Source organism: Dunckerocampus dactyliophorus, chromosome 3 (assembly GCF_027744805.1).
Source record: "Dunckerocampus dactyliophorus isolate RoL2022-P2 chromosome 3, RoL_Ddac_1.1, whole genome shotgun sequence".
NCBI classification, from domain to species: Eukaryota; Metazoa; Chordata; class Actinopteri; order Syngnathiformes; family Syngnathidae; genus Dunckerocampus; species Dunckerocampus dactyliophorus.
Window position 1 is genome coordinate 7,167,338 of NC_072821.1, and position 25,208 is coordinate 7,192,545.

The window sequence follows — 25,208 nt, forward strand, 5'->3', positions numbered from 1 at the left end:
TTAATAACAAGAAGTTTCATTAAAAACTGCATTTTATGTTCAGTTGTGTTGTCATTGACCAATATTGAAATTAGTTTGATGATCTGACACATTAAAGTGTGACAAACATGCAGAAAGAAAGAAAGAAATCAGGAACACTTTTTCACACCACTGCACCGAATGGCGTATTGCTATACGCTATATAATTATAATAACAATACTAAGTATATTTTGTAAATAATTTCAAGGTTTTTAGTACTATCGTTATCTACTTCTGCATGCGCTTTAAAAATGTTGATGCTGTGTTGTGCAATATACTTGTTAATAAATGACTCTGTTGTCCTCTACATTTTGTCACAGAATCCAAATCATTATTAAAGATAAAACATTAAGTTGTTCTATGGAATGAGGTTTCACATTTGGGAAACAACGGCCTCTTTCTAATGATCACCTGCTTCCATTTAACATCCAGTCCTTCTTGTGGGGTAGGTACATAAACACCCCAACTATAATTGAAGCACTGAAGCTACCTACTTACTACCTACTGTACTTTAATCAAAAGTTGTTGCTTTTTTATCTGTAGTGCCTTAGTCAGCAACATTAAAGGCCACATAGACACACAGTACATGCCCTTCGCTAAAAGCTAAAACATTTAGGAATAATATGTACTGTATTTGGATCAGTACAAATTCTACTTTCTTTGATACCCATTTCCTGTATGTGCCTACATTTTGATATTAAAATGTAGGCAGTATTTCCTGTATGTGCCTACATTTTGATATTAAAATGTAGGCAGTATTTCCTGAGAAATTGAGAAAAAAATGCACAACAAAAGGACATTTAAAAAAAATCCTGGGCAGGCACCTTTATTGGAATCAAATGAATTAGCTTCTTCATTAGCTTCTGGCAATTTAATTTCTGTTCTGATTTGCCTTTTTAGTGTGCCACATGTGCAGTGTTGAATTGTTAAAGTAAGTTAATATAATTGAAAATGTTCCTTTTGCCGCAGCAGCACGATGTTTACTCCATGACCTGCTTCTAGGAGCAGACGGTGTCCCTGAGCGACAGTGGATGTTAGAGTGTGACATGGTTTAGTACTTCTAAGGTGGCATAAAGCCTCCATCTCCCGGGACATCTGGTGTTTTTGGAGCATGATGTCATCATGCAGGTGAGAGAGAGCAATCTGACAAAAAATCTGACTTGATTGGAGTCGACCTGACCTGTTATGAGCCTGGTGGCCTATAAGTGCTCATCCCATTGACCATGCTTGGTGTGAAAAGGCCCACTTTGTATCCGAGAGCCAGATTTGCCACGATGCCCTTGGGGTAATATTGTGGGCCCCGTGGAGCCCTATTGTGGTTTGTAGGTGAACGAGAACAGATGTTGACAGAAGCCCACTCCCCTCCTAACAAGACCCAATGCACAGAGCACTCTGGATGTGAAACAGCCCGAGCCAGCCGTGATGCACGGCCTCCACCACGTGGTTCTCTGGAGCTGAGACTGACACAGTGTCAGAAAACATGCTTGTTTTCTCCTCCATTCAGCGCATCCTAAAAGCTTTTTTGCCCCCTCTATTGATCCCCGCGTGCCTGCGGTCAGATGGCTGTCGTGTGTGAGAATGGAGGGGCTAAGAGCCGAAAGCCTCCAAGACGCTCCAGGGCTATACTGCTGCATGTTAACCCTACACTGCAGCGGCATCCACTTGGCCTGATGTTGCACCATTAGGGACTTTTTGTTCCACATAATTATGTACATACATGATGACGCACCTCTCTGCTGGTTTGTCATGCTGCTTTTTCAAGCAAAAGCTCCACCTGGCGTGATATATATTTAAATGAGCACGTACTTGATGACTTCCAGGCAAGTTAGGTTCATTTAAAATGTTCATCACAGATACTACACAACCAAAAATATACTCTACAGCAGAATATAGTGCAAACACTTTGCAGAACTAACATTTTGCACTTTTTCTACAAAGATTATAGGTGGTACGAGTTCTGTTCCCAGACTGTGATATAAGTTGAGTTCTAGTGCAAGTCGGAATGTATACCTAAATCGTACCTAAATTAACAACAATGGAGTAAAAGTGCCGTAATAAAAAGAGAACAACTCTTTACTTTTATGCCTGTGGTTGTCTTGTAGGCCTTTTTACCTTCTTAAAATATTGTCCAAGGCATTGGAGGGGTAACCTCCTATTATCCACACAGGTCTCCTTGAGGAGGAATCCATGACCCCTCTAGCTTTCATTAGCTTTCAATAATTTTGATCCTTAATTAAGGTTGCGACAGTCGGGACCAAAAAGTAGCGGACAATATTGGTGGGCGTTTCTCCTCCCTTGAAGCTTTGCATGATGATCATTCGATTTCTTTGGCTTGCTGACATAATGACGTGCAAAAACTAATAACGAATAAGCGATGTTAGCCTTCCTCAGTGTAGCTGTGTTTGCACACGCGCTATTCTTCCACAAACACACACACACACACACACAAGCACACACACTTGCCGTGCGCGGCGCGTAAGTGTAAGTGTGTAAGTGTCACCGAAACTAAGTGTTTAATTAATTTATAGGAGCAGGTTCGGAACCACCAAACATCGTAACACGGAATGTTGTAAACCGAGAATGGCCCATATCATGGATGGAATACGTTCATATTCACATGAACCCTGATCTTTTTTAAATTCTTATTTACTGTATCTATGCCTTTTTACTGTTCATCCACACACAGAGTGTGTTTTAGGGTGCTTCAGCAACAAAGACAGGTGTTAATAATAATGAAAAGTAGTGTAACTATAAATATAATGATAGAAAAGTATATTATACTGATACTATAACAATGATTCGAATAGATAATTTTTTTTGTCACTAAAGTTAAAAAAAAAAGTCTTATAATTATTAGGGCTGTCAAACGATTACAGTTTTTAATCAGATTAATCAGTTTTAAAATAATCATGATTAATCACCATTAGCAGCTATGACTGAAATATGCCCATTTTGACTGTATTTAATGAACAGAAAGATAAATGGCAGGACAGGATGATATGTGTTTGTATGTATGAACAGCTCCAAATGAACTGAATATGTCAGTCAAGCTAAATGACACCACACAAGCCTAAAAATCTATTTGTCTAACACTAGTCTCTTCAATAGCTGCATATTATGAGCAATGAGGGGTTGCGGTCAAAGACATCATGTAATTGAAGGTAAATTAACTTGTTTTCAGTCTATTTTCCAGCATGCTTAAATGTAGCAAATTGTACATCCGAATTAAGAGTTCCAAAGTGAGTCATAAGAATATCCACTTCCTGGTTTTCCTTATCTTCCTGTTTATTTACACACACACTTGCATTATAAAGCCGTTTTTATTCAGAGTGTCCCTGAATGCATCTTGCGTTCTTGTAATGAGACTGAGGAAGTGTCGTGGAATTGTACTGCTGTTGATGTGTTCAGGCCAGAATGAAGTTAGAAAAGAGTGTCACTCTGTGGGGACGCTCCACTGTGATTCCGTCTGCCGTCGTAACCGAGGCGTGCTTGCTCTGGTGCACATGCGTTAATAACATTTAAAAATGTAATGTAATTAATGTAATAAATTTGTTACCGCCGTTAACGTGTTAAACATGAATAAAGCCATAAACCTGCAATTTCTACAATAAATGCACAGCAAAAGAAGAACTACATTTACTACGATCGTTATAAATGCTTACATTTGGTGTCAACATGCACAATGACATCCTACACTGTCAGAAATAGTGAAGAGAGTTAACTTACAGTACACTACAATACAACAATGCAACCTACATGTACCATGATTGACAGTCTTTCAATACATCTCATCCTACCTGCAGTGCCGTGCAGCTCCCTGGGGTTCCTCTGAGCGCTCTCATCATCAGACTCCCCAGGAGTCAAGCCCTCCACCACCTGAAAACTCCTGCCCTGCTTGGCCCACACACGGTGGATCTGCATGGCTGCTTCCCGCTCCGCTGCCAAGTCCAGGTCCTGCTGGGCCAGGTGGGCCCTCAGCTGCCTGATCTCAAACTGGACATGTTGGAATCATCGAGAAAAACGAGCCATGGTGAGGGTGCAAATGAGGAGGAGGGAAGAATTCGGGGAGGGGGGTGAAGAGAGAGTGGAATGAAATAAGGAGACTAAAAAAATGTTAAAAATAGAATTTATGAAGGTACCGTATGGGAAAGTGACGCCCTCTGTCGTAAACAAATGTAGCTCCATTACACACGAACTCATTTCATTGTGCTTAAATTATTCATAACAATAAACAAATATTATAATAATCAAAATTATACTACTGTATAACAACATTTGCACTGATGAAGTTGTCATTTTTATTTTGAAATAGTTTTTAGAACGATATTTATATGATATGTGCACGGGACGTTGACAGCTAACACGGGAATAAATCTTTTTATGAAGCGTGGCTGCCCCCTCCTGGTGATAACCACGAATGGACACATTTCTGGACACGTTTTTAATTGAAAACAAAAATGTAATATTATTCGTTCTTTTTGCATAAAATTAAGTAGGTTTTTAAATATAGTTCTCTGTTAATTTGTATAGATATTGTCATTATACATTATCTAAATTTGGTGATTTAAAAAAATGTTTCCATATCAATACACAACTTATATTCTTTTAACTAATGCTCAGCATTGTGTACCTGTGCTGTTATCATTACTTTATTATTATTATTATTCAAATCTGGATGCTTTTCATTAGATAACAAGATTATATTTATGAGAAAAAAGAAAACTCCACTTTCAGTAACATAAAAATATTGCATAAAACACTTTTAGAGTGTCCGTATTTTTTGCAAACGCACGGCGTACACACAGACGTCTTTCATGATAGCCTCCATTTGTTGGGTGCATGTTAGCTTTAAATAAATACAATAAAAAGGTGCACTCACAGCTTGTTCCTGGCAGATCTGAGTGAGCCGCTCCAGCTGCTCTTCTCTCACAGCCTTGGTCTTCTCGCACTGTTGGATCTCCAGCTCCATCTCCACTTTGACTTGGAGCACGTAAGCTAACATGGAGGGAGAACAAACAAACACTGTAGTGAACAAACAGCCGTAGGAGGCTTCGGCTTTTGCGCAAAGAAAATGTGTGATCACTATTAGTTTAACAGCGCCACCGCACGTTCCGCATACATATGTCGTGACCTTTCTTTAATGCAGTACTACGATGACACCACTAGATAGCAGCAGATTTCTCTAAAATATATTTTAACACAAATATGAATATGACTCTTTTTACTTTTACAAATGTTATGACCTAAATGTCTTAAGCGCTTTGAAATAAATGCAAAATAAAGGTTTTCTGGATTTAACATAATGCACAAAGCACTAAAAACGTGACAATAAATATTTGTCAATTCCAGAAAGTATCTCTTACAATCTGTCCGAAAGGTTTATCTATACAGTACACACAAAACGTGTTCTTGTGTTTGCGTGGGTTTACTTCCACAGTCCAAAAACATATTTGGAGACTGTAAAATGGTGTGAATGTGAGTATGAATGGTTGTCTATAACTCGGCTGTGACTGACCGGCGACCAGTCTAGGGTGCAGCCAAGCTGGGGTGGGCGTCAGCTCACCCATCATACCCTCACAGGGTAACAGGATAAGCGGTAGAAAATGACGAGTGTGTGTGTGGCGTGGGCCAATCCCCACTTGTGCAGTCAACAGTTCGCGGCATGTCCACTCGCATTAAGGCCGATACACAACAACTACTACTTTATATATCAAGCTAATTGGGAGAGAGAGTCAATCTTTGCAGTAAGTGTGCGGGTTGCTCCCTGCAGTCTAACAAGGACGCTCAATCACTCACACGTATCAAAGGTAGCAGGCGGAGGAGCTGCAGCTGCATACACAAGCACTTTCCACTTATTTGACAAATAAGGTAGAGTAGTGGGGTCATGAGATGATATGTTCTAGCAAGGTATGAAATTAGAACCCAATGTGGAACCGCCTGCATTATTTTTATGGGCCAGCAGGGGGAGGTTTGCTCTATGAAAGCAAATCTGCTCTGACTGTGTGGACCGATTTTCATATAAGTTGATGATTTCATTAAATCTTGATGATAATCTATGACATCATAAAAAGAATGTCAAGATCAGATGAGCAACAGCGCAAACAAAGTTGCTGTGTGGTCTGTTTGCAGCTGGTGAGGGTGACCTCGGCACAGATATCGAACCAGACCGCATTAGCATAGAGGAGAACAACCACTATATTCATTATGGCCTCTGCGAATCTGCTTATCCGGACCTTACGATCAATACGAGCTGGAGCAGACGAGTGACAGCAAATTACTCTGGGGAATGATCAATAGCTATATTGCCGTGAATAGTAAATAATTTGTATAATCATGGAGAGAAGCAGGTCACTCATCTCATTCCAGGCCAGCTGATGCCTTATAGAGAGACCAGGTGCTTCCATACTACAAGTTCACCGCTGAAACACAACAATAGTGACTCGCCATCGATGATCCTCTTCACCCTCCAGATGCGCAGGGTGATAATGAGGCTGATGGCATCCCAGGGGCTGCTGGGCCCGTTGGCCACTGTGGAGGCCACCATGGGGGCCAGGGACAGGACGATGACGGCGCCATCAAACACCTGAAACAAGTAATCATGGTAATAAAACTCAAAGACTTGGCTTATTACATTGCTGAGGTACACTATATGGGCAATAAATAATGGGACACCTGATCGTTACACCTGCAGGAATTGTAAATGGATAAGAATAAGGAGTTGGTGCCTCTTAGTTTGGACTCACACATTAAAGCTTCCATAGTCTGTACTCCCGGGAGATATATTATCCAAAATATTTTCTATTTGAGACAGAAGCACTTGAGGAAATAGCCTAGCTAGCCCCCTGCTATGTCAAATGTAATACGTGTCCCTACAGCCTGTTTACAAGTCCCTCATCCATCTCCCTCACTTTTGAAGAAAGAGGTGCTCAAATGGTTGCTTTTGAAATTCCGTGTTTTCAAGACGTCATGAAGGAAAACCCTCCCCTCCCTGATTCGCCCCATGTTAAAAAAAGAAAAAAAACAGGCTTCACTACACATTTTAAAATAAAGCTCTACCAATAATCTATCAGTCAGCCACAGACGTGGGAGCTCTAAGTTTGATAATTTTGTTTTTTCTTCAGCAAATAGGCTAGCTAGACTAGCATGATGTTGCTGTTAGAGTGTGACTGTAATGTTAGCACATTGCTATGCTAGTGTTGCTAGCATTTGTGTCCTCCTGTCCCACTCCTGAATGTTACGTTGTTGCGTGTAAAGTGCTAAAAGTGTCTTGGAAAGATAAAAAGCAAGGGGAACTAGTCCCGACACCCCCCCACGGTGTTTTTAGTAGGGATGTCACGATACACTCAGCTCACGAAACGAGATGATACATAATATTGGGTTCACGAGAACCAGACCAGGCGATATTTTAACATTACTTTGAAGAAAACTCCATTAACAAAATATCAGACTAGACAAACTGACTTTTTTACTTAACTGAGTCACAAAACACTGCAGGTACATTTTGAAATGTTTGATAACTTTGCATGGATAACCTAAGCATGATACTTGAAAAGTTAAAATAATGCTACTACTAATGATTTATGCCGATATGTAGTTATGTAAAGACTAGGGATGTCCCGATCTGATCTTCAGGATCGGGTTCGGCTGCCGAGCCGCCGTATTTTGATGATCGGATAATATCGGCTTCCGCCACGAGATCAGGCCGATACGGTTGCCGTATAACGTTCATGACTCTGGGCCACACTCCAACATGGTTGCCATTCGACTCCCGCCACCTGCAAGAGGAAGAAAAGGCACCACCACCATGCAGACATGTCCGTGGTGTACCCTGGTGAAGTTAGGTTCACGTTGGACGTTGGATATTCGTCCATGTAGCTACAGCGGTAGTTCCCCCTCACTGTGCCCGGACTGAGGTGCCCGGAAAAAAAAAAATCGGATCGGATCGGAAGCCTAAAAATGTGGATCGGGACATCCCTAGTAAAGACACATAAAATAGATTCCAATTTTATGTTTATGCTAAAAAAAAAAACCAAAAAAACTACAGTTCCCATGATGCTTAGAGTGCGGAAGACGGAAGTAGGTCTGAATTAAACTCTTCTATCACAAGTTTTGATAGAAGTCATATGCAGCAATCGTGTTTTAAATCTTAAGTAACTTTGATCAAATGTAGAATTACGACAGTTTCTGCTTGGACATTAACAGGGCGGCATCTCTTCAACTCCGATGGAAAAAAACGCCACACTTCACAAGCAAGTGATGCTGGGTACACCGAGGTAGGTTGGATTGCAAGGTTTACAGTGTGCATTACAGTGCGCACTACCGCTTCCATATTACGTGTATCATCATTCACAGTAGCAATGCTATAGTTCCAAAATCTGATAGGCTTCTGTCTGACCTGCTCTCGCGAGACCGCTTTTCTCTAGACGAGAAATCTTGTCACGTTTTAATGTCGCACCAGCTTGTGTTACGAGATCTCTTGACACCCCTAGTTTTTAGGTATTGTTGAAGAGTAAAAGGTGAGCATACCAACCTCTACTTTGTTCTCTATGTAGTCCCAGATCCCGAGTACTACGATCCTGAAGACAGTCTAGTGCAAAAACAGGCAAATGAAGTTCACTGCAGAGAAAACAAGACCTTCTTAAAGTAGCATGTATTCCACAAGTTCTTAATTTCTGTTAGGATTATTTTTCACAAAGCTATTCGTGTAGTTGACAGTAAAACAAAAAGTGAGAGAGGGAGGCCTTTTTATGTGATCAACCACTTTAAAGTCCACATCGCCCTTCGCCCAAATGTGGTCAGCTGCAGGATGCACCTCCGAGTGGTATCATCCCCTCTCCCTCCCCCAAATTAGCATGAGGGCTCACGCACAAGTGGTCCTGCCAATCCATCAAAGCGAAGCACCTTTTGGACAAACAGGTTTGCAGTCAATGAGGTGAAACGCTTAAGAGCGCCAACCTGAGCGATGTGTTCTGATTGGTAGACAATACCAAACCTATTAAACACCCTTTAAAAAAAAAAAAAAAAACGTCATCTCTGTACGACATTTGCTTGCGTGATGTCATCGGCGTCCCGTCGCAAATGCTCATTAAACTCTGCTTTAATTATGGCTCCTGCTAGCTAAATGGTGATTAACATTGGTTTAGGGCATCGAGGCCTAATTGTTTTGAACTGAAGTTGGACCTGAGGATCAAACGGCTTCCCTCTTGACTTAGCATTTAATTTTTAATTACTTTTAATTTTTAATGAAATAGCAATTATAGTAAAGCCCTTAGGTGGTATTACTCAAGCTAAACTAGCAATTTGAAATGCTACAACACTTGTTGGTAATATTAGCCTGCTAACACGCTAACAATGTGAATATAAACTATATACGTAGTTAAATAACACAAATAATTTTATTGCGTTTTGATAGCCATTTTAAGTAGATTAAAAGGCAGGCTAAATACATGAATTTATATGTAATTTAATGTAAAATATTTAGTCTGCAGCCATGCTAACAACAATATGATTCACTAGCCTGCTAACATGCTAATGGTGTGACTCTATTATACCAGGGGTGTCACAAAGTGCAGCTGGGAGGCCATTTGCGGCCCACAGCTGTTTATTTAATGGCCCTCAGCACATTCTAAAAATAAAATTAAATAGGAAAAGTTAAAAAAAAAGAAAAAGAAAAAAGAAAAATATTGAATAAAAGCAGTGATTTTATGAGAATGGTCGAAATATTAGGAAAATAAAATTATATTCAGGGAAAAAAGTGGTAACCTTTGAAGTAAAAAAGTCAAAATTTAACAACAATATATTATGAGGAAAAAATATAAAGATTTTTTTTAAGTCATAACATGAAAAATAAGAACTAAGACACAAATTATGGAAAATGAGGTTGGAAAAAGAGATATTTGTAAAAAAAAAAAAAAAAATCATCATTAATATCAATATTATATTATAATACACTTTGTCACCTATTAACACAAAGCTTCAGATGGAGGCTGTTTTCATTCATTCATTCATTTTCGATGCCTCTTAATCCTCGTTAGGGTCGCGGGGGTATGCTGGAGATATATAACATGGGTTGGTTTATAAAACGTAAAATATCAAAGTGGCCCCCCCATATGCGCCCTTGCTGGAAAAAGGCTGTCAAAGGCTAAGCCAATGGATGCCAGCATGTCTGATCGCTGGCCTATCAACCTCATTGCCGTTCGCCTTTTCAGGCATTTTTATTTACGCACTTTGCATGGCTGGCATTCTGCCTCACGTTGACAGCAGATAGCTAGCTAGCTAGCTAGAGCTGTCTGCCTAGCTTCTGGTCCGGTCAAATGTGTCTTTTTGTGACATTTTGTCTTTAAAACAAACAAGCAATGCGATTAGTCGTTTCTGTCCCACGGGGAAGCTACCGGTGGCTATCACGTTCATGAGGTACGTGCTAACTTACTTTTTTAAACAGCTTTGCTCTCTTGTTATCATAATAATAATGTCTTATGCTCAAAACACAAGTTGTGTAACATAAACACGTAGTGTGTCCAGCTTTATGAGTGACGCTATCACAGGGGTGTCCAACAGGTAGCTCGTGAGCTAGCATTAGCTCGCCATCTAATTTTGAGTAGCTCACCAAAGAATGTTTGCTTCAACTCTGTAGTATTTTTGATAACTGTTCAATTCAGACACGATGCCTGTACTTAATGACAAATGACCACCAAATTGCATAAAGACAAAAAGTACAACTCCAATGTTGCCAGTCACGTAAAACACAAATAGCTCAGCTCTCCTTTCTTCTGGTCAGAGTAGCTTTTCTAGTCACGTAAGTTGGATACACCTCATCATCACAAAGCTGGGCACTGAATTTATACTGTTTTGAGTTAAGCAGGACAGATTTCTATAAGAAAGATATTGAGGTAATTATTTTATTCTGTTAATTGTGTTATTTTGAACTAAAAAAATCAATTTCACGTGTTTGAATTACTCTAAAACATTGTGTCATATTAAATTTAGGTTTGTGTCAAATAGGACATGCGTGTCACACAAATAAAGGCAAAACAATAATAATTGTAACAGTCAGGTGGGTCGGCCCAGCCAACAAGGTGTCCCTTACTTTTTTCCCCCAGGAGTTGGCAACCCTATTGGGTCATTAGCACACACGGAATGTCAGAGTGTTTTTTTTTTTTGTTTTGTTTTTTTAAGTGTAATTCATAACAGCTTACCTCTGAAAAGAAAAGTGACAGGATGATAAGACTGATCCAGTGGATGATGCTGGCGAACTGGAAAGCGTTGGCAACTGCACAAACAAAAACAAACTTTAAGAAATAACAACTGCGCCGAGTACAACCTGGATGCCGTGTCCATCACAGAGCCATCATTTACTCCGGTGTCAAAGTGTCTACAGCGCTAATCTTTCAGTACGTTCCCTGCAGACTCTGGTATCATTAAAGCTGGCCACTAATCAATGGAGATGTGCGCCTGTTGCCATTGACGAGATGTCGCCTTTGTTAGCGTGCCTTTGCATTTGCTTTCATCAAGCGCTTCTCATCCTGCACTGCCAGCGCATGTGTGACGGGCACATGCATTCCTCTCTCATAACACTATGTGTTGAAATCAAGTTCTCTTATCTTTTTAGTGTTGCGCTCGCACTGCACTGTCCACAACTCTGAACAGAACTAGCGTGAGAGTTGCCCTGGTTGGTCCACCGATTACGAGATACCTCTAAAGCAGGTGATCCAGGGTCGGCATGGCAACAGTAAGTGTAGATGATTACAAGCCAGCGTAGCAAAGGATTTGCTAAGTGCATGCACAGTGTGATTCTTCCATATTGTTTCTTTAATTTACATACTGTATGTGTACGGAGTACATCGCATGTCCTCCATGTCACCTTTATTTTGTAGGAGGACCACAACAGTCCTATCAATGTACTATACTTCTATTTTATTCTTCATCAGTAAAAAAAAAAAAAAAATGCAAAAAATAGTGCAAATAAACGAATAAGGACTCACATTGAAGGAGCTTGGTGTCGATGAGCAGCTCCAGAGAGAGGAAGAGCACCACCAGGATGACGCAGGCCACCAGGACGCAGTTGAAGCCAGCACTCAGCAGACAGACCTGCCACAGGGCCACTCGACGGCCACAGCACGGCTTCAGCCAGTTGGACCTGCACAGAGAACATATTCTTGGTTATACAATGACACATTTCAATGAAAATTGTCAAAAAAGGGGAGGGACACACACAAAAAAAAACACTGGTGTAAAGTCAACCACATGGAAAAGTGCTCTACTTCTCACGGGTGTTGTCTCTTGAACGTTCTTCAACAATGTTCACCTACACCATCTAAAACTCTAACAAATTCTTTTGGAACAGCCCTGCGTAAGCAAGACATTAAGACCATGTGCTTCAGAGTTCATAATTAGTCCAATGCAAACCATTAGAAAACACGCAGTCAAAAGACTCATTTGAAATGAATTTATTTTATTGTAAGAAATAAAACATGGCACACACGACGACAATGAAGGAGGGACATGGCCACACTGAAAAGAAAAAAATACAGCTATTTATCTGAAAACAAACAAAACTAAAATTGCACTCAGCAGAATAAAAGTGGGCATAAAAAATGGGAGTTCCCCTTATCACAGCCACACTGTGACAACCGGCAGTTTCTGCAATCAGCTGCGTGTGCTCTGACAGCAATAGAGCGACAACTACCAGTTGATATCGGAAGCATGATTCTTGAAAATACAGTCATCCCTCGGCACACTGTCCTGCAAATTTCACAGCTTCACTCTAAAAGGTTTTTCAAAAATATATTAATTCATAAATCGTGCTGTTTCGTGGTTGAAAATGGCCCATTATTAGTCAAAACATGCATATTGAAGCAAATGTTACATATTGTTTTGCCTCAATTAAGCATTTTCAAGCATAAAATTAGCAAAATGAACTAAAATACAAATATAAGGCCAAAGACACTGCGTAGTATTCTACTGGTCACTAGGTGTCAGTAATGTTCAGTGAGACACACAAGCATCAGACTTGATAGCCCGTACAACAGGCTTTTATTGCATGTTTGAATGATCTCACAACAGGCACAATAATCATTAAGTCCTTAATAAAAACACAAGCTACTTCTGCGGCCGTAAACCATGCCAAGCTAAAAGTCAACTCTGAACCCCCAACGTCACTTACTGTCCGCCCCTCATTCAGCTCCCCTAGGGCAGTGTTTCCCAACCTTTTTTGTCTTGTTTTCCCCGAGAGCCTGTTTGTCATACCAGGAGTACCCCCTCACTCATACGTGTTGATCATTCTCCAAGTAGAATGTAACACAACTGTGAGAATATTGGTGCAGCTGTGCCACAGGCTATTGTCACCCTTGGGAAACTAGTTGTAGTGCACACATTCCATTTTATTGTCTGGCTTAATATGGAATGATGGAGAATATTTACTTCGTCACGGAAATTAAATGTTTCCCAGTACCCCCTGCAAACTGCTCGCGTACCACTTGTAGGTACGCATACCCCTGGTTGGGAATCACTGCCCCAAGGAACACATTTATTGCAACACACACAAACACAAGTCTTATTTATGTCTTAAATGACTTATTTACTCTTATTATGTCTACTATATTGGGTAATACTGGTGTAAAGGTGACTATAGGGGTGTTATTTGATGTATAGAGGGTTCTGATCACATTAAAAAACGTATTTAGAAGGTCGTAAACAGTTTTCTACACTCTAACTGCTAAAATATAAAATTTTTAAATACGGAATTCTACTTTGCAGAAATTCACTTGCCACGGTCGGGTCTGATACCAGTTAACTGTGATATACGGTATATAAACAGTATACACGATACATAACATATTTAGGGCCGTCTTGTATACAGGCCAATATGGTAAATTCCTCGAACCAAAGTAAAAAATAAAATGGATGGTTGTATTTGCTAGTTAGCTGGCTACTTTTGGGGCTGTGCCCATTTGCATTTTGTGCCAGGAGTAATGCTGCCATTGTGACTTAAAAAAAACCCTTCTATCTCAGCTAGGGATGCTCCAATCGATTGGCCACCGTTCAGTATGGACCAATTTCCGTGAAAAATCACGTGATCGGCATATGCCGATAAATGCCTTTCAACGCCAATCACAAAAGCCGATCACCTTTGGCTGGTGCTACTGCAGACCACAGCGATCCCTGCGTGCAGTGTAGCGTCTTGCCCTAACTAACGTCTTGGGCTGCATCCTCCTCCCACTTTCCTTCACAGAGTGCCAAAACCAAAACAATCAAATCTGCCGTGTGGAACTTCACTGCCAACACATGCCACCAAAGCTATCTTTAGCACGTTAAAAAGCTTTCATTTAATACGGCATTTGAAGAACAAACACTTGACAGAGTGTGGTGAGTCTTGGAGGCTCACGGTGATCATCAACGCAGTCATGTGGACAACACTCGCCCGTGTGTGCGTGACAGTCAGAAGACTAAGCAAATAACCCGAACAATAGTTGAATTCATCAGACGAGATGACCGGCCTTTCTCAGCGGTGGAAGACACCGGGTTCGCCGAGTGCGCTGTCATTTCCCTGGACGTCCTGCTAGAGCTCCACCAATGCACCCTCACGTCCAAAGTCAAATTATGATGTATTATTATTATTTATTATGTACTATTGAAATTGAAGTGATCGGTTACATATTTATTTATTCTTATTTTTCTTAATTCTCAGATTTTGCTTTCTTTTATTTGTAAGTGATGACTTTTGTAGAGCTGCTGGAAATGTGAATTTCTCTTGGAGATAAATGAAACATCAATCTATCTTAAAGAAAGCGTCTCATCCTTTGGAAGTTTCACGACTGATATATTGTATGTTGTCTTGAAAAAGTACGTCAAATATGTTTTTGTCTAAATGAAGGTGATTTCATGGTTCCTTTTTTTATACCATGTAGCCAGTAGCAGTGGTGCAGCCACTCTGGGTGGGAATTCTGGGTGATATGGAAAAAATCACATCCCCCCCTCCTTTATTAATTTATTACTAATTTTTATTCGTAATTACCTATTTTTCGGGCCCGCTGGCAGTCAAGGGACCTTGGATGGTGGGTGTCGGAATCGGCAGTACAAAACCCAGATGCGCGCATCCCTAATCTCAGGCGTTTTCAAAGTGTGACGAAGACGTCAGGAAGGTGCAGCAGCTTAAGAAAAATACAGAAAAACCTTGTGGTCAATCCTGTTAGTGAGGTTAAATTAATTGTTCCGACTTACAGTGAGAGAATAGACAGAATTTGGGGTGCGCACAAAACAAAATTGGGGGCGTACTACGCACTTATTCATGTAATGCATTGTAGCTTCAGGACCATTTAGAATGAATTTTATCACATTACACACAGCAGTGTACAAATAAAGTCAATGGAGCCGAAAAGCAAATATCCCTGCATATTGAAGGGGGGGGGGGGGGGGAATAAGATTCATACTTGGAAAGTGAGCTAAACTCCCCGATGTGGCCAACAGAGGGCGGTAGTTGTTTAAATCTAGTGTTGAGCGTGCAAGACGTGTGATGAAAGAGGGGCATTGACAGTGCAAGAGACAGCGTAGCTTTGTGAACTGATGATCTGACCATCAGCTGCTTCTGAGGCTGGAATATTGATGAAGTCCCTTTCAGGAGGCCATGAAGAGGACCACTGTAGTTGAGCTGGTCTGGAGGGGAGGGGCAGTCAACAAAAATCAACATCTTAAGAGCCAAGATTGGGAAAAAAAATAATAAAAGGCTCATCATCTGCTGCCTGGCAATAAAACAAGCATATTGGCCTTAAATAGTCCAACAAGACGGCTTGGGGTTATTGTTTTTTTCTGTGTAAGTCGTGCTGATGAGCTAACGGTAGGCGCCATGAGAGGAACAAAGCCTCTCAGCAGTTGTCCAGCTGGAGTGGAAAGTTGGCTGCGGCCTCCATCTTTGCCTTCTCGCCATGCGCTGGCACAGAGGAGCACGACTACGGCACAGCATTTTGGCCTCTTCATCGATTGACGTCTTCATCCCTTGGCACTGGGATAATATGGCTGGCGGTTGAACTGATCACACTTACTACACGTAACAATATGACAGTGCTCCTCAAAAATAACCATGACAACTATAAAGGACATTTATTTGATACAGCTCTTAGTCTGTCCTGAATTAAAAATCTAAATGATTTAGTCATTGTCTTACATTTATTTATACACTACACAGTGCTTCCTTTTTTACTCTTTACTCTATTTATTCGTTTACCTTTCATCTTTGAACACACACACACAACAATGGACAGGCAAGAGCGCGTAGTGACACGAGCGGAGAGGAAATAACTTTTTTGATAGCGGCGGTTTTGTGATGCAAATGTATTTCCTCTTTCAAATGCATATTGTTTTGAGAAGCAAAACGCTTAAGAGACCCTGGGAACTAACCGAAAGTACGTTCCTCCTCACCAAAATCTGACAGGCCGCCGCTCACGGAACAAAGTGGTGGGTCAGTCACTGTTGATGCACTACACTGCTGATGGGGACATCACACAACTTCATGTCAAAAAATCCCAACTATCCCTTTAAGATGATCTGCCTCGCTTCCATTGTTAAATCCCTTCTTTCTTGCCATTCTTGTAGCAACAAATTACGTTCTCCAGTGCAATGCTGTTCAAATGATGTTCACGAGGGTATATAGTACCGCAGTGCGCTCCGAACACTGTTTTTTATGCAGACAGAGGAGGTAGTAAGTACTCCAGGACAACTGCCAAGGCTTGATCAACCTCCATGTCTGCAGAACAGCTTTAAATTGTTGGCCCATTTTGTGGTCCCTGAAACAGGAATTTTTGTATAATTCTGAAATACACATTATTTTTCCCTTTTGGGTAACCTTACCTTTTTTTTTTAAACCTCTGGCACTTCACCACTTACCTTTGTACCATTTCAAGCTATTCATTGGAATTGAATGACTTGAATTTCAATAAATAACGTAGAAACTTTTGACTTGTAGTGTATGTCCGACACAAATAATACTATTCCCAATGCATTACAGTGGATTGTACTGTACTCACGTACTGTAGAAGGGAGCTGATCACCTCATCATCTTCCTAATGTCAGGCCAGTAAACAATGCACAGCTAATCTAATAACAACATAGCCGCCTTGATGGCAATCATCTTCTTGGCTTTGGATGGGGAGGAACATGAGCACGTGTGTGCTCCAGATGGTGTGGAATCTGCTCCGCCAGACATCCACAGAATCTCAGTGAGACTCTAAGCATGCCAGACATTTATATATTTGTCATACACAGGCTTATGATGCTGATGTGACATCACCTTGACAGTAGCGGGTAACGTGTGTGTGTGAGGGGGAGGGGGAGACCCCTCTCCATCCACGTTTAACATGACACTCGAGGGATTTGCACCTCTCAGCCAGCAGTAATAACCTTCCACAACCTTCCTTAAAATTATTTACAGCTACCACCAGCTGCCTCGTTTATCTAAAGCAGTTCCCAACATGAAGTGAATATTTGATAAGCATAAATTCAACTTAAAATGGCACCAAAGCAAGGGCAAGGTTTTTTGGGGGTTTTTTTAGCTCCACATTCAAGAAACTGTGAAACACTCCCCTGCAAGTATTTCTCTCCTGCTTTTACTGATGTCAAAAGAGACGCTTGATCTACAGTATGGCACAAAAGTGAGCACACCACTCGCATTTCAGCAAGCATTTTATTGGGTCTTCTCAAGGGACAGTACTATAGAAATGGAACTTGGTCAGTGTAGCGTTTGTCTGGCAGTACAGAGTCACTACCCACTGAAAATAACTTCAAGGTTGTCATCTATTTAGACATTAATGACTGAGTGTTGGGGCATTTTCAGTGGATAGTTCATCCGTACTGCTACACAAGATTTACGCTGACCACTCTCAAGTATGTCTAAGTTTCATTTCTGTGGTATATCCCCTGAGAAGATGTACTGTAAGAAAAAAGCTTGCTGAAATGTGAGGGTTGTACTTTTGTGAGATGCTGTACTTCCTGGTTGCTGCCACGGGGAAACTGTTCTACACCAAAATGTCCCCTGTACAGCAGTGTTTCCCCTCCCATCTTGGAAATTAAATGTTTCCACATACCCCCTGCAATTTGCTTGTGTGCCATCAGGGGTACGCGCACCCCTGGTTGGGAGTCACTGCAGCAGAGGACTAATCTGAACAAGCAGTAATTTGGATGACTACCAAATGTGACACCATTACAGATGAACTGACTGAACATTCATGCATCACAAAATATGGAAAATGTCAAAAGTGGAAAGAAATTCCTGGAGCCACACCACATGCACTCCGTAATTAGTTAATAAAAGGTTTTAGGACTAAAGTTTGACCCCGGAACAGATTATTTAAATTTAACCTTACAGGTTTCACTGTACAGCGGAACCTCGGTTAGTGCCAGCCCCGGTTAGCGTGTTTTTTGGTTAACGCTGAAAATTTACGCCACAATTTTGCTTTATGTGCATTCCCTGGTCACTGTACTTCTTGTCGAGTTATTAATACACTGCGTGAGTCCATCTGTATTCTTAATATATTTAATTTGATCAGAAAACGTCCTTTCTTGGAATCATCCTATTAGCTAGCGAACAAAATGGCAACCGGAGCCAGAAGTCAGCTACGTTGCATCGCCCCTTTGTGATGCCATCAGCGGTTGACTTTTTGTTAACACAAAACACGTTTTTATAGTTTGACATGCACAAAATGCATATAAATGACAAATGAAAGGGATAAATTAACATTTACGTTAAACTTTACCTACATTGAAGACGACTCTTCCCAAAAACATGATGTGGCAGCGAGACACCACACGGACACCGTCTCCCTGCTTGGTCACGAGTTATTTCTTAGTGTTTATAGTGTTTCTCTCAGCGTCTACGGTGTTTGTCACCTTCTTTATCAAAATGCTGGTGCTTGCAACATTCTTGAGTTACAATTATTGAGGCGAGAAACACCATTGAATTTAAGCAACAACTCATGTCGCAAATGGTAGGTGGTGGCGGTTGATCTCGCTGCCACGTTGAGTCTACAGGGATAGTCGTCAAGAATCGCATCTTCAATGAAGGAAAAAGTCATTTTATTTAAATATATTTACAGTAGTGTATTGACAGTTAACATTTTTGGCTTTCTGGAATGGATTCATTGGATTGACTTTACTTCATATGGGGAAAATTGATTCGGTTAGCGTCCGTTTCGGTCAGACCTTCTGGATCGAATTAATGAGGCTAACCAAGGTTGCGCTGTATTTGTGTAATTTTTTTAAAAAGGGACCATCCATGCATCATGTTTCTTTGAGAACACCCGCTATTGCTTCTTCAGCCAGGATCCGATTTATCATCAGAGGATATCAAAATGAGTCAACACAGCAATAAACCTTTGAGTTACACACACGCACGCACACACACACACACACACACACACACACACACACACACACACACACACACACAAGCCATCTTGTTACAGGAAAACTGCAGCATACGACACACACGTTCACAGACACTGGTGCGCACGTTAAAACAAGGCCGCAATGTAGCCAGGAAGAAATCGATAAGACAGAATCCCGTGTATCGTACGGTGGGTCTTTGCTCGACGGCAAAAGCGTGCCAACCGCAGGGGGCGTCATCAAAGGCCGCTCATGACACATGCAGGATATTAATGAGTCTTATTAAAGCAACAGAACAAAATGCTGTTTCTCTGACCCAGTCGGTCCCTGACAGTCTGACAGAGCCAGCTGGCCCCAGTCACAACGGACAAGGTCACCTCTCCAACTTTTACTATCATTTGTCAACTCTCTCTGTATTTAAGCCATTTTGTAAATTAGTAAGTAAGTCCATTTCCCCTCAGGGATTAAGATAAGGTTAGTAAATCAAATCAAACCAAATGCAGTTAAATTACATCCAATGAAATTACATTAAAATCAACAGCAATTTGCCATTGGGGGAGATTATGGAGTGGAGGGAAATTTTTTTTAAGCATCTCTGCATGTGTGAGCACATCCCTGTTTTAGTTCGTTTAGTTAAATTGTCACTGTCCATTATTTGCCCTTCTCCCTATTTTAATTCCCTCAGCCAGCGCGTCCCGTGAGCGCGTGTTGATACAGCTGTCAGCGCCTGAGATGGAGTGGTCCTCGACGGCGAAACAAAGGAGGGAGATTAAATCAGCGAGGGTAATCGATAGCAGCATGTTGAGTGAGCCACCAAACATTGGGAGTGGAAGACCCACAAGCACCTGATGATCTGCTCAGATAAAGAACTCGAACAGGAGATGTCGCTTAAAGCTTGCATTTATCCTCAGCAGGCCATTGGGAAGAATTCATTACAAGTGACTACAGAAAAATAGCTCTCTGTGTTATTTGAATCCTCACAATGATGACATAAAATATACTTTATAGTGCGTAATATTAATATTAAACTTGTTATTGTTGTCACTGTGTGTGTTTTAGCTGATACAATACAATTATTCGTTCTAAATCTCTTCCTTGCAAGGCGTTAAAAACATTTATTTTACCGCTCTGGCCTGCAGTCATCCCTGCAGCAGAGGAATTAAGAAGCCTGGGAGATAACATGGAGGCCACTCAGACGCTGCTAATTAAAGCAGGCCAAATTGGCTCGACCGGGTGAGAGCCCTCTGAGAATTCCGAAAAAGCAAGGCTTCAACTTCTGCTGCTCTTCCGACAAAGCAGAAACATTTAAAAGTAGAAATGATGATGAGTTCGTTTGACCTCCACGTGGCACGAGCGCTTCTTGTGCTTCTTCAAAGTGCTCTAGACGGACATGGAAAACCGTCAAAAGCTACAAAAAATGCAGTATTTACCCTTCACCTCCTAAAAACCAAAAGGACTTGTTTCCAAAATTGGATTTTTTTGACCTCCGGCCTAAATCTGGTGAGTGGCGAAGGTAGCGTTCTTCTTTCATCCCCTCGCTCACACCACATTTAGAAGAACCATCTGGACTCTTTGCACATTTAGAACAGCCGCATCAGCAGCATATGCTACCACTTCAGTGGCTGGCAGGCGCGGACCTTTCCAACGGGATGGAAGGTGACATCATGCCACGACTCAGGTGTTCTCTAGTAAAAGCCAGTAAGAGGAAGGAGGCGGGATGCTGTCTGGCAACATGAATCCTAAATCTTGCATTCGGGGGATAAAAACAAGCCACCGATCGTCCGGCTTCTGGGGTACTATCACAGTATCAGAAAAGAAATGGTTGAAGGAGAGGGTAACAGTGCACACTTGATGTCGCACAAAGAAAACTATGGTAAAATTGAAAATCTAATATGTCAAATGACCTGTGCTTGTGTGACATGGTCGCTCTACATCAGGCGTCTTCATTTAAAATTGAGCAAGATCCGTTTATGCAGTTTTTTAGACCTTATTTTGCCTTAAATTGCATCAAACAGACTAGCATACATGAATATCAAATGTAATGAAATCATATTGTTTCAATACAACACCATTATCTTGGCATCAAAACTGCATTGAAAAGAGCCAAATGTCACATAAATGATAAAAGGTTTGACTGTGCAAACAATGAATGCAGATCAGGCTTATTTTTAAGTTAAATAAAACTGCACCGGTTCTTCTGAAAAAAAGAAATTAAATAATAACAATTTATTAAATGTCTCTTTTGCAGAAAAGCTGAAACAGTAAAGTTTCAGATTTTCTTGTTATCTTGTTATTGTTGTAGCTTACATTGGGATTTGCCTGAATTTGTCACACGATTCCTCTTTTTGTTCACCTTCGAGTAAGGTCTCTGCAGCAGGAGCGCTCCTTCCTTCACAACTCTGCCGTCAGTGAAAGATTTGCTTGTTTTGCTCCAATATTCATACGATTCTTGGTGAACACTCATTTACAGTCACAGAAAAAATGATTAGAGCACCCTTGTTTCTTCAGTTTCTTGCTCATTTTAATGCCTGATACAACTAAAGGTACCTTTGTTTGGACAAATATAACAATGACAACAAAAATAGCTCAGAAGACTAACATTTTTTGGTAGGACAATGCTATAGCTATTCATGTAAGAACTTAAGTGATTTAGGTTATTATCAAGAAAACCATGGAAGTTGTTAGATATCAGCTCTTAAATTAAACTCTTATGAGCTATATTTGTTATCATCATTATATTTGTCCAAAACAAATGTACCTTTAGTTGTACCAGGCATTAAAATTGATCAATAAACCGAGGAAACAAGGGTGGTCCAATCATTTTTTCCACGACTGTACACGTTGCTGTGCTGTAAATGAATGTGTTGTGACTCTTGTCGATTTTTCATTCTGGGATCTAAGCGACGTTATTTTCCGCGCTCTCACATCAGCCTTCCCCTCAAATGATCTGTGTTTTGTCAGATAATGTCGAGTCGCATTTGCATTTTTGACCAGCGCCACAGTTTCAGAGCAAAGTTCAAGAAGAACATTCACAAGCAGAAAGTTGAACTAGCTGGAAAGTTTTTTTAAAAACCCCAGCAGAAATAGAAAGAAACAGCTGTAATTTTACAAAAATAAAGTCAAAGTATGAAGAGAAACAAGTCGTATTCTAATGAGAAAAAAAAGTTGTATTTTTACGAGAATAAGTCTGTAATATTATGAGGAAAAATAATGTAATTTCAGTAGCATTGAGTTGAACTATTATAGACAAAAATAATTTGTTGTTTTTTTAAAGTCGTAATATTATGATAAACAAACAAAACAAAATAAAGTTGTCATTTTGGGGACATTAGGTTGGGGAAAAAGTTACATTGTGGGAATAAAGTCACAATATTATAGGAATAAAGTCATAATACTATGAAAAGAACATTTGCAAAGATTTATTTAAGAAGAAAGTTGAAATATTTGGCAAATTAAAGAAAAAAACTGCGAAAATGGGAAAATAAGAGCCAAGTTCATAGTAATATGCTTTTCCCCCTATATCACAAACCTGAGATGCAGGCTTTTCATAAAATATGTATAACTTCTTAGTATATCTACATGTGTTGGTTAACACAATATCATATCAGTGACCCTTGCGTCTTTTGTTTTTTTTTTTGCATGTGGCCCTCGGTGGAAAAAGTTTTGACACCCCTGCAGTACAGCTTGTAAGTAATTTTCATGCTCCCTGAGAGAAGTTTCTTCCTTTTCCAGTAAGCTATTTACAGGCACATTGCTAGAACACTCATTGTCCTTCAAAGTCCAGAAGTATGGCCATCGTCAAGAAATCTGTGGAAACGTGGCTCCCTTGGTCAAAGAGTTGAGCTCAGTGAGAGGTAGCAAAACAAGACAAAAGACTGGAGGCGGGACACAGGACGCAGGACGCAGGACGATGAGCATCATCATCTTTACGATCGCTCAACTTGTCACTCATTGGTCTGTCAGTCAACCGTTAAAAAGCTTGAATGAACCTTGATAGCGCCATCACACATAAGCACACTCCCCCACACAAAAAAGCGGGAGCAAACAAATAAAAGCAGCTTGACCACTATGGGGGAGTAAAGCCATGAAAGTGCAGCTCGGTCCTCCTAGCATTTTTACTGGACAGGAAGATGGATGGACCCAACTCTATTAATAAGTACATTCCGCTTACCAGGGCGCCAAAAGTGCTAACACTGCAACCGGCCCCTGATACTAGCTCCAACTACCACCTCCCATAATGGCGCCCACTCCTCTCGCTGATTGAATGCGGTAAACAGAACCTTCCAACCAAAACTTGGAGGCTCTCTTCCAGTCCATCAGCGAGACATCGTGTGCTACCGGGAAGATGATGAGCGAAGGATTGTTGAAATATGCTAATACAAGGTGGTAAAGGGAGCCTATCTAAATATACAGAGACATCAATGAAGGCGCACCATTGTTCCTAATGAGGTGTGACAGCCCAAGATAAATTGGAATATGAAGTGAAGCATGATTACAGAGGATTAGATAACCGCCACACAGGCCCGGCTTTCGCTGTTTCTCAGTTTATAAATACATTTGCTGGTGTTCCACGCCGTGCTCACTTTGGCAGCGATGGCGGCAGCATCGAGTGTGAGAGATAGCGGTAAGGTCAGCTCCACCTTCACAATGCTACCGGCGATGATATGCAAACGTGGCTGACAGGAGGTGCTTCATCACGCCGTGGCAGTTCGACGCAGGAGCCTCTGTTCGTGATTAATCCTCTCCGCTCGCCGCCCGCCGTAAAATGCACAGCGGTTTTACACGAGATGCAGACTATGATAGCGAAGTATTGATCATGATGAACCAGAATGGCACACCGACAATTTGCTTTTCTTGGTCTAAAAATCATACAGCGGATTGCCTAGATTAACCTCCTGAGGCCGAGCAATGCCTTTTTGTCCTCTGTAAGGGTCAAGTGTTTCTCAGCCTTATCTTATCTCCAATGCAAAACACTATGAGATCTCTTTTATTTTTTCCCCAAAGTCTGTTATATTTTTTTCCAAATTCTGTTTTTTCCATTTTAATTTTTAGAATAAAGTGTTTTTTACCTTTTACACTTATTTCACCTGCATAGAGTGTGTATTTCCGTGACCATAAATAAAATGTCCTTTCATTAAATGCAAAAACCCTTACATTTACTGATTCAGTATTTTATTGGCCGATTGTGCCCAGTATTTCAGAAACTAATGTAGCTTGGCTAACTTTTCTAATGCACACATTGCGATAAAATCCTCAATAAATTGCTATGCCCATTCTTGTGGTTAAGGAAGACATAATCACCGATGCAATTCCAATGGTTAAGACAAGTTGAGTGCAAGAATAAACGTGCCTCTCGCAGTGTTGCCAACTTGGCGATTTATTGTCGCTAAATATAGCTTCTTTTTCTGGCGTCGTTGGAGAGTTTTCTGGTATTTAGGGACTTAAAAGTGAAAGCACGTATTGATCTGCAGTTTCTATTCTCACTGCACAGCAGGGGTGCTGCTGAGATGTCTGCCCAGCCCCAAAGACGTCACGAGCCATCACATTTTTGACAAAAATAAACTGTTATGGTATATTGTTTTCACCCAAAACAATTATTTAATGCTAAAAATATTGCAACTTTTATTTTTCCGGGTCTCGGGAAATTAAGCGAACACAATATGCTAAACTACAACACTAAACTGCGACATTAACCTTCAATACACTGCCACAAAAAAAAGTAAATAAAGTTAATGTATTTTCCCAACTTTTCTAAAAGAACTTTTGCTGACATTTGCACACTACAGAGTGAGTGGAAATGGGCAATCCACTTTTTCAG

The 25,208-nt window shown here is 40.7% G+C and overlaps 1 protein-coding gene across 2 annotated transcripts in view; it reads right to left on the bottom strand.

The window, feature by feature from the left end:
- The window catches only part of LOC129178578 (transmembrane protein 266-like), a 69,170-nt gene that overhangs the window by 12,946 nt on the left and 31,016 nt on the right, over nt 1-25,208 (bottom strand). For both annotated transcript variants that reach the window (XM_054770922.1, XM_054770923.1), the window contains 6 exons: nt 12,001-12,155; nt 11,215-11,288; nt 8,550-8,606; nt 6,464-6,602; nt 4,899-5,014; nt 3,817-4,012 (listed from right to left, as the gene is read on the bottom strand). In XM_054770922.1, the coding sequence (XP_054626897.1) occupies nt 3,817-4,012; nt 4,899-5,014; nt 6,464-6,602; nt 8,550-8,606; nt 11,215-11,288; nt 12,001-12,155 (737 nt within the window). The remainder of the gene's footprint in view (nt 1-3,816; nt 4,013-4,898; nt 5,015-6,463; nt 6,603-8,549; nt 8,607-11,214; nt 11,289-12,000; nt 12,156-25,208) is intronic.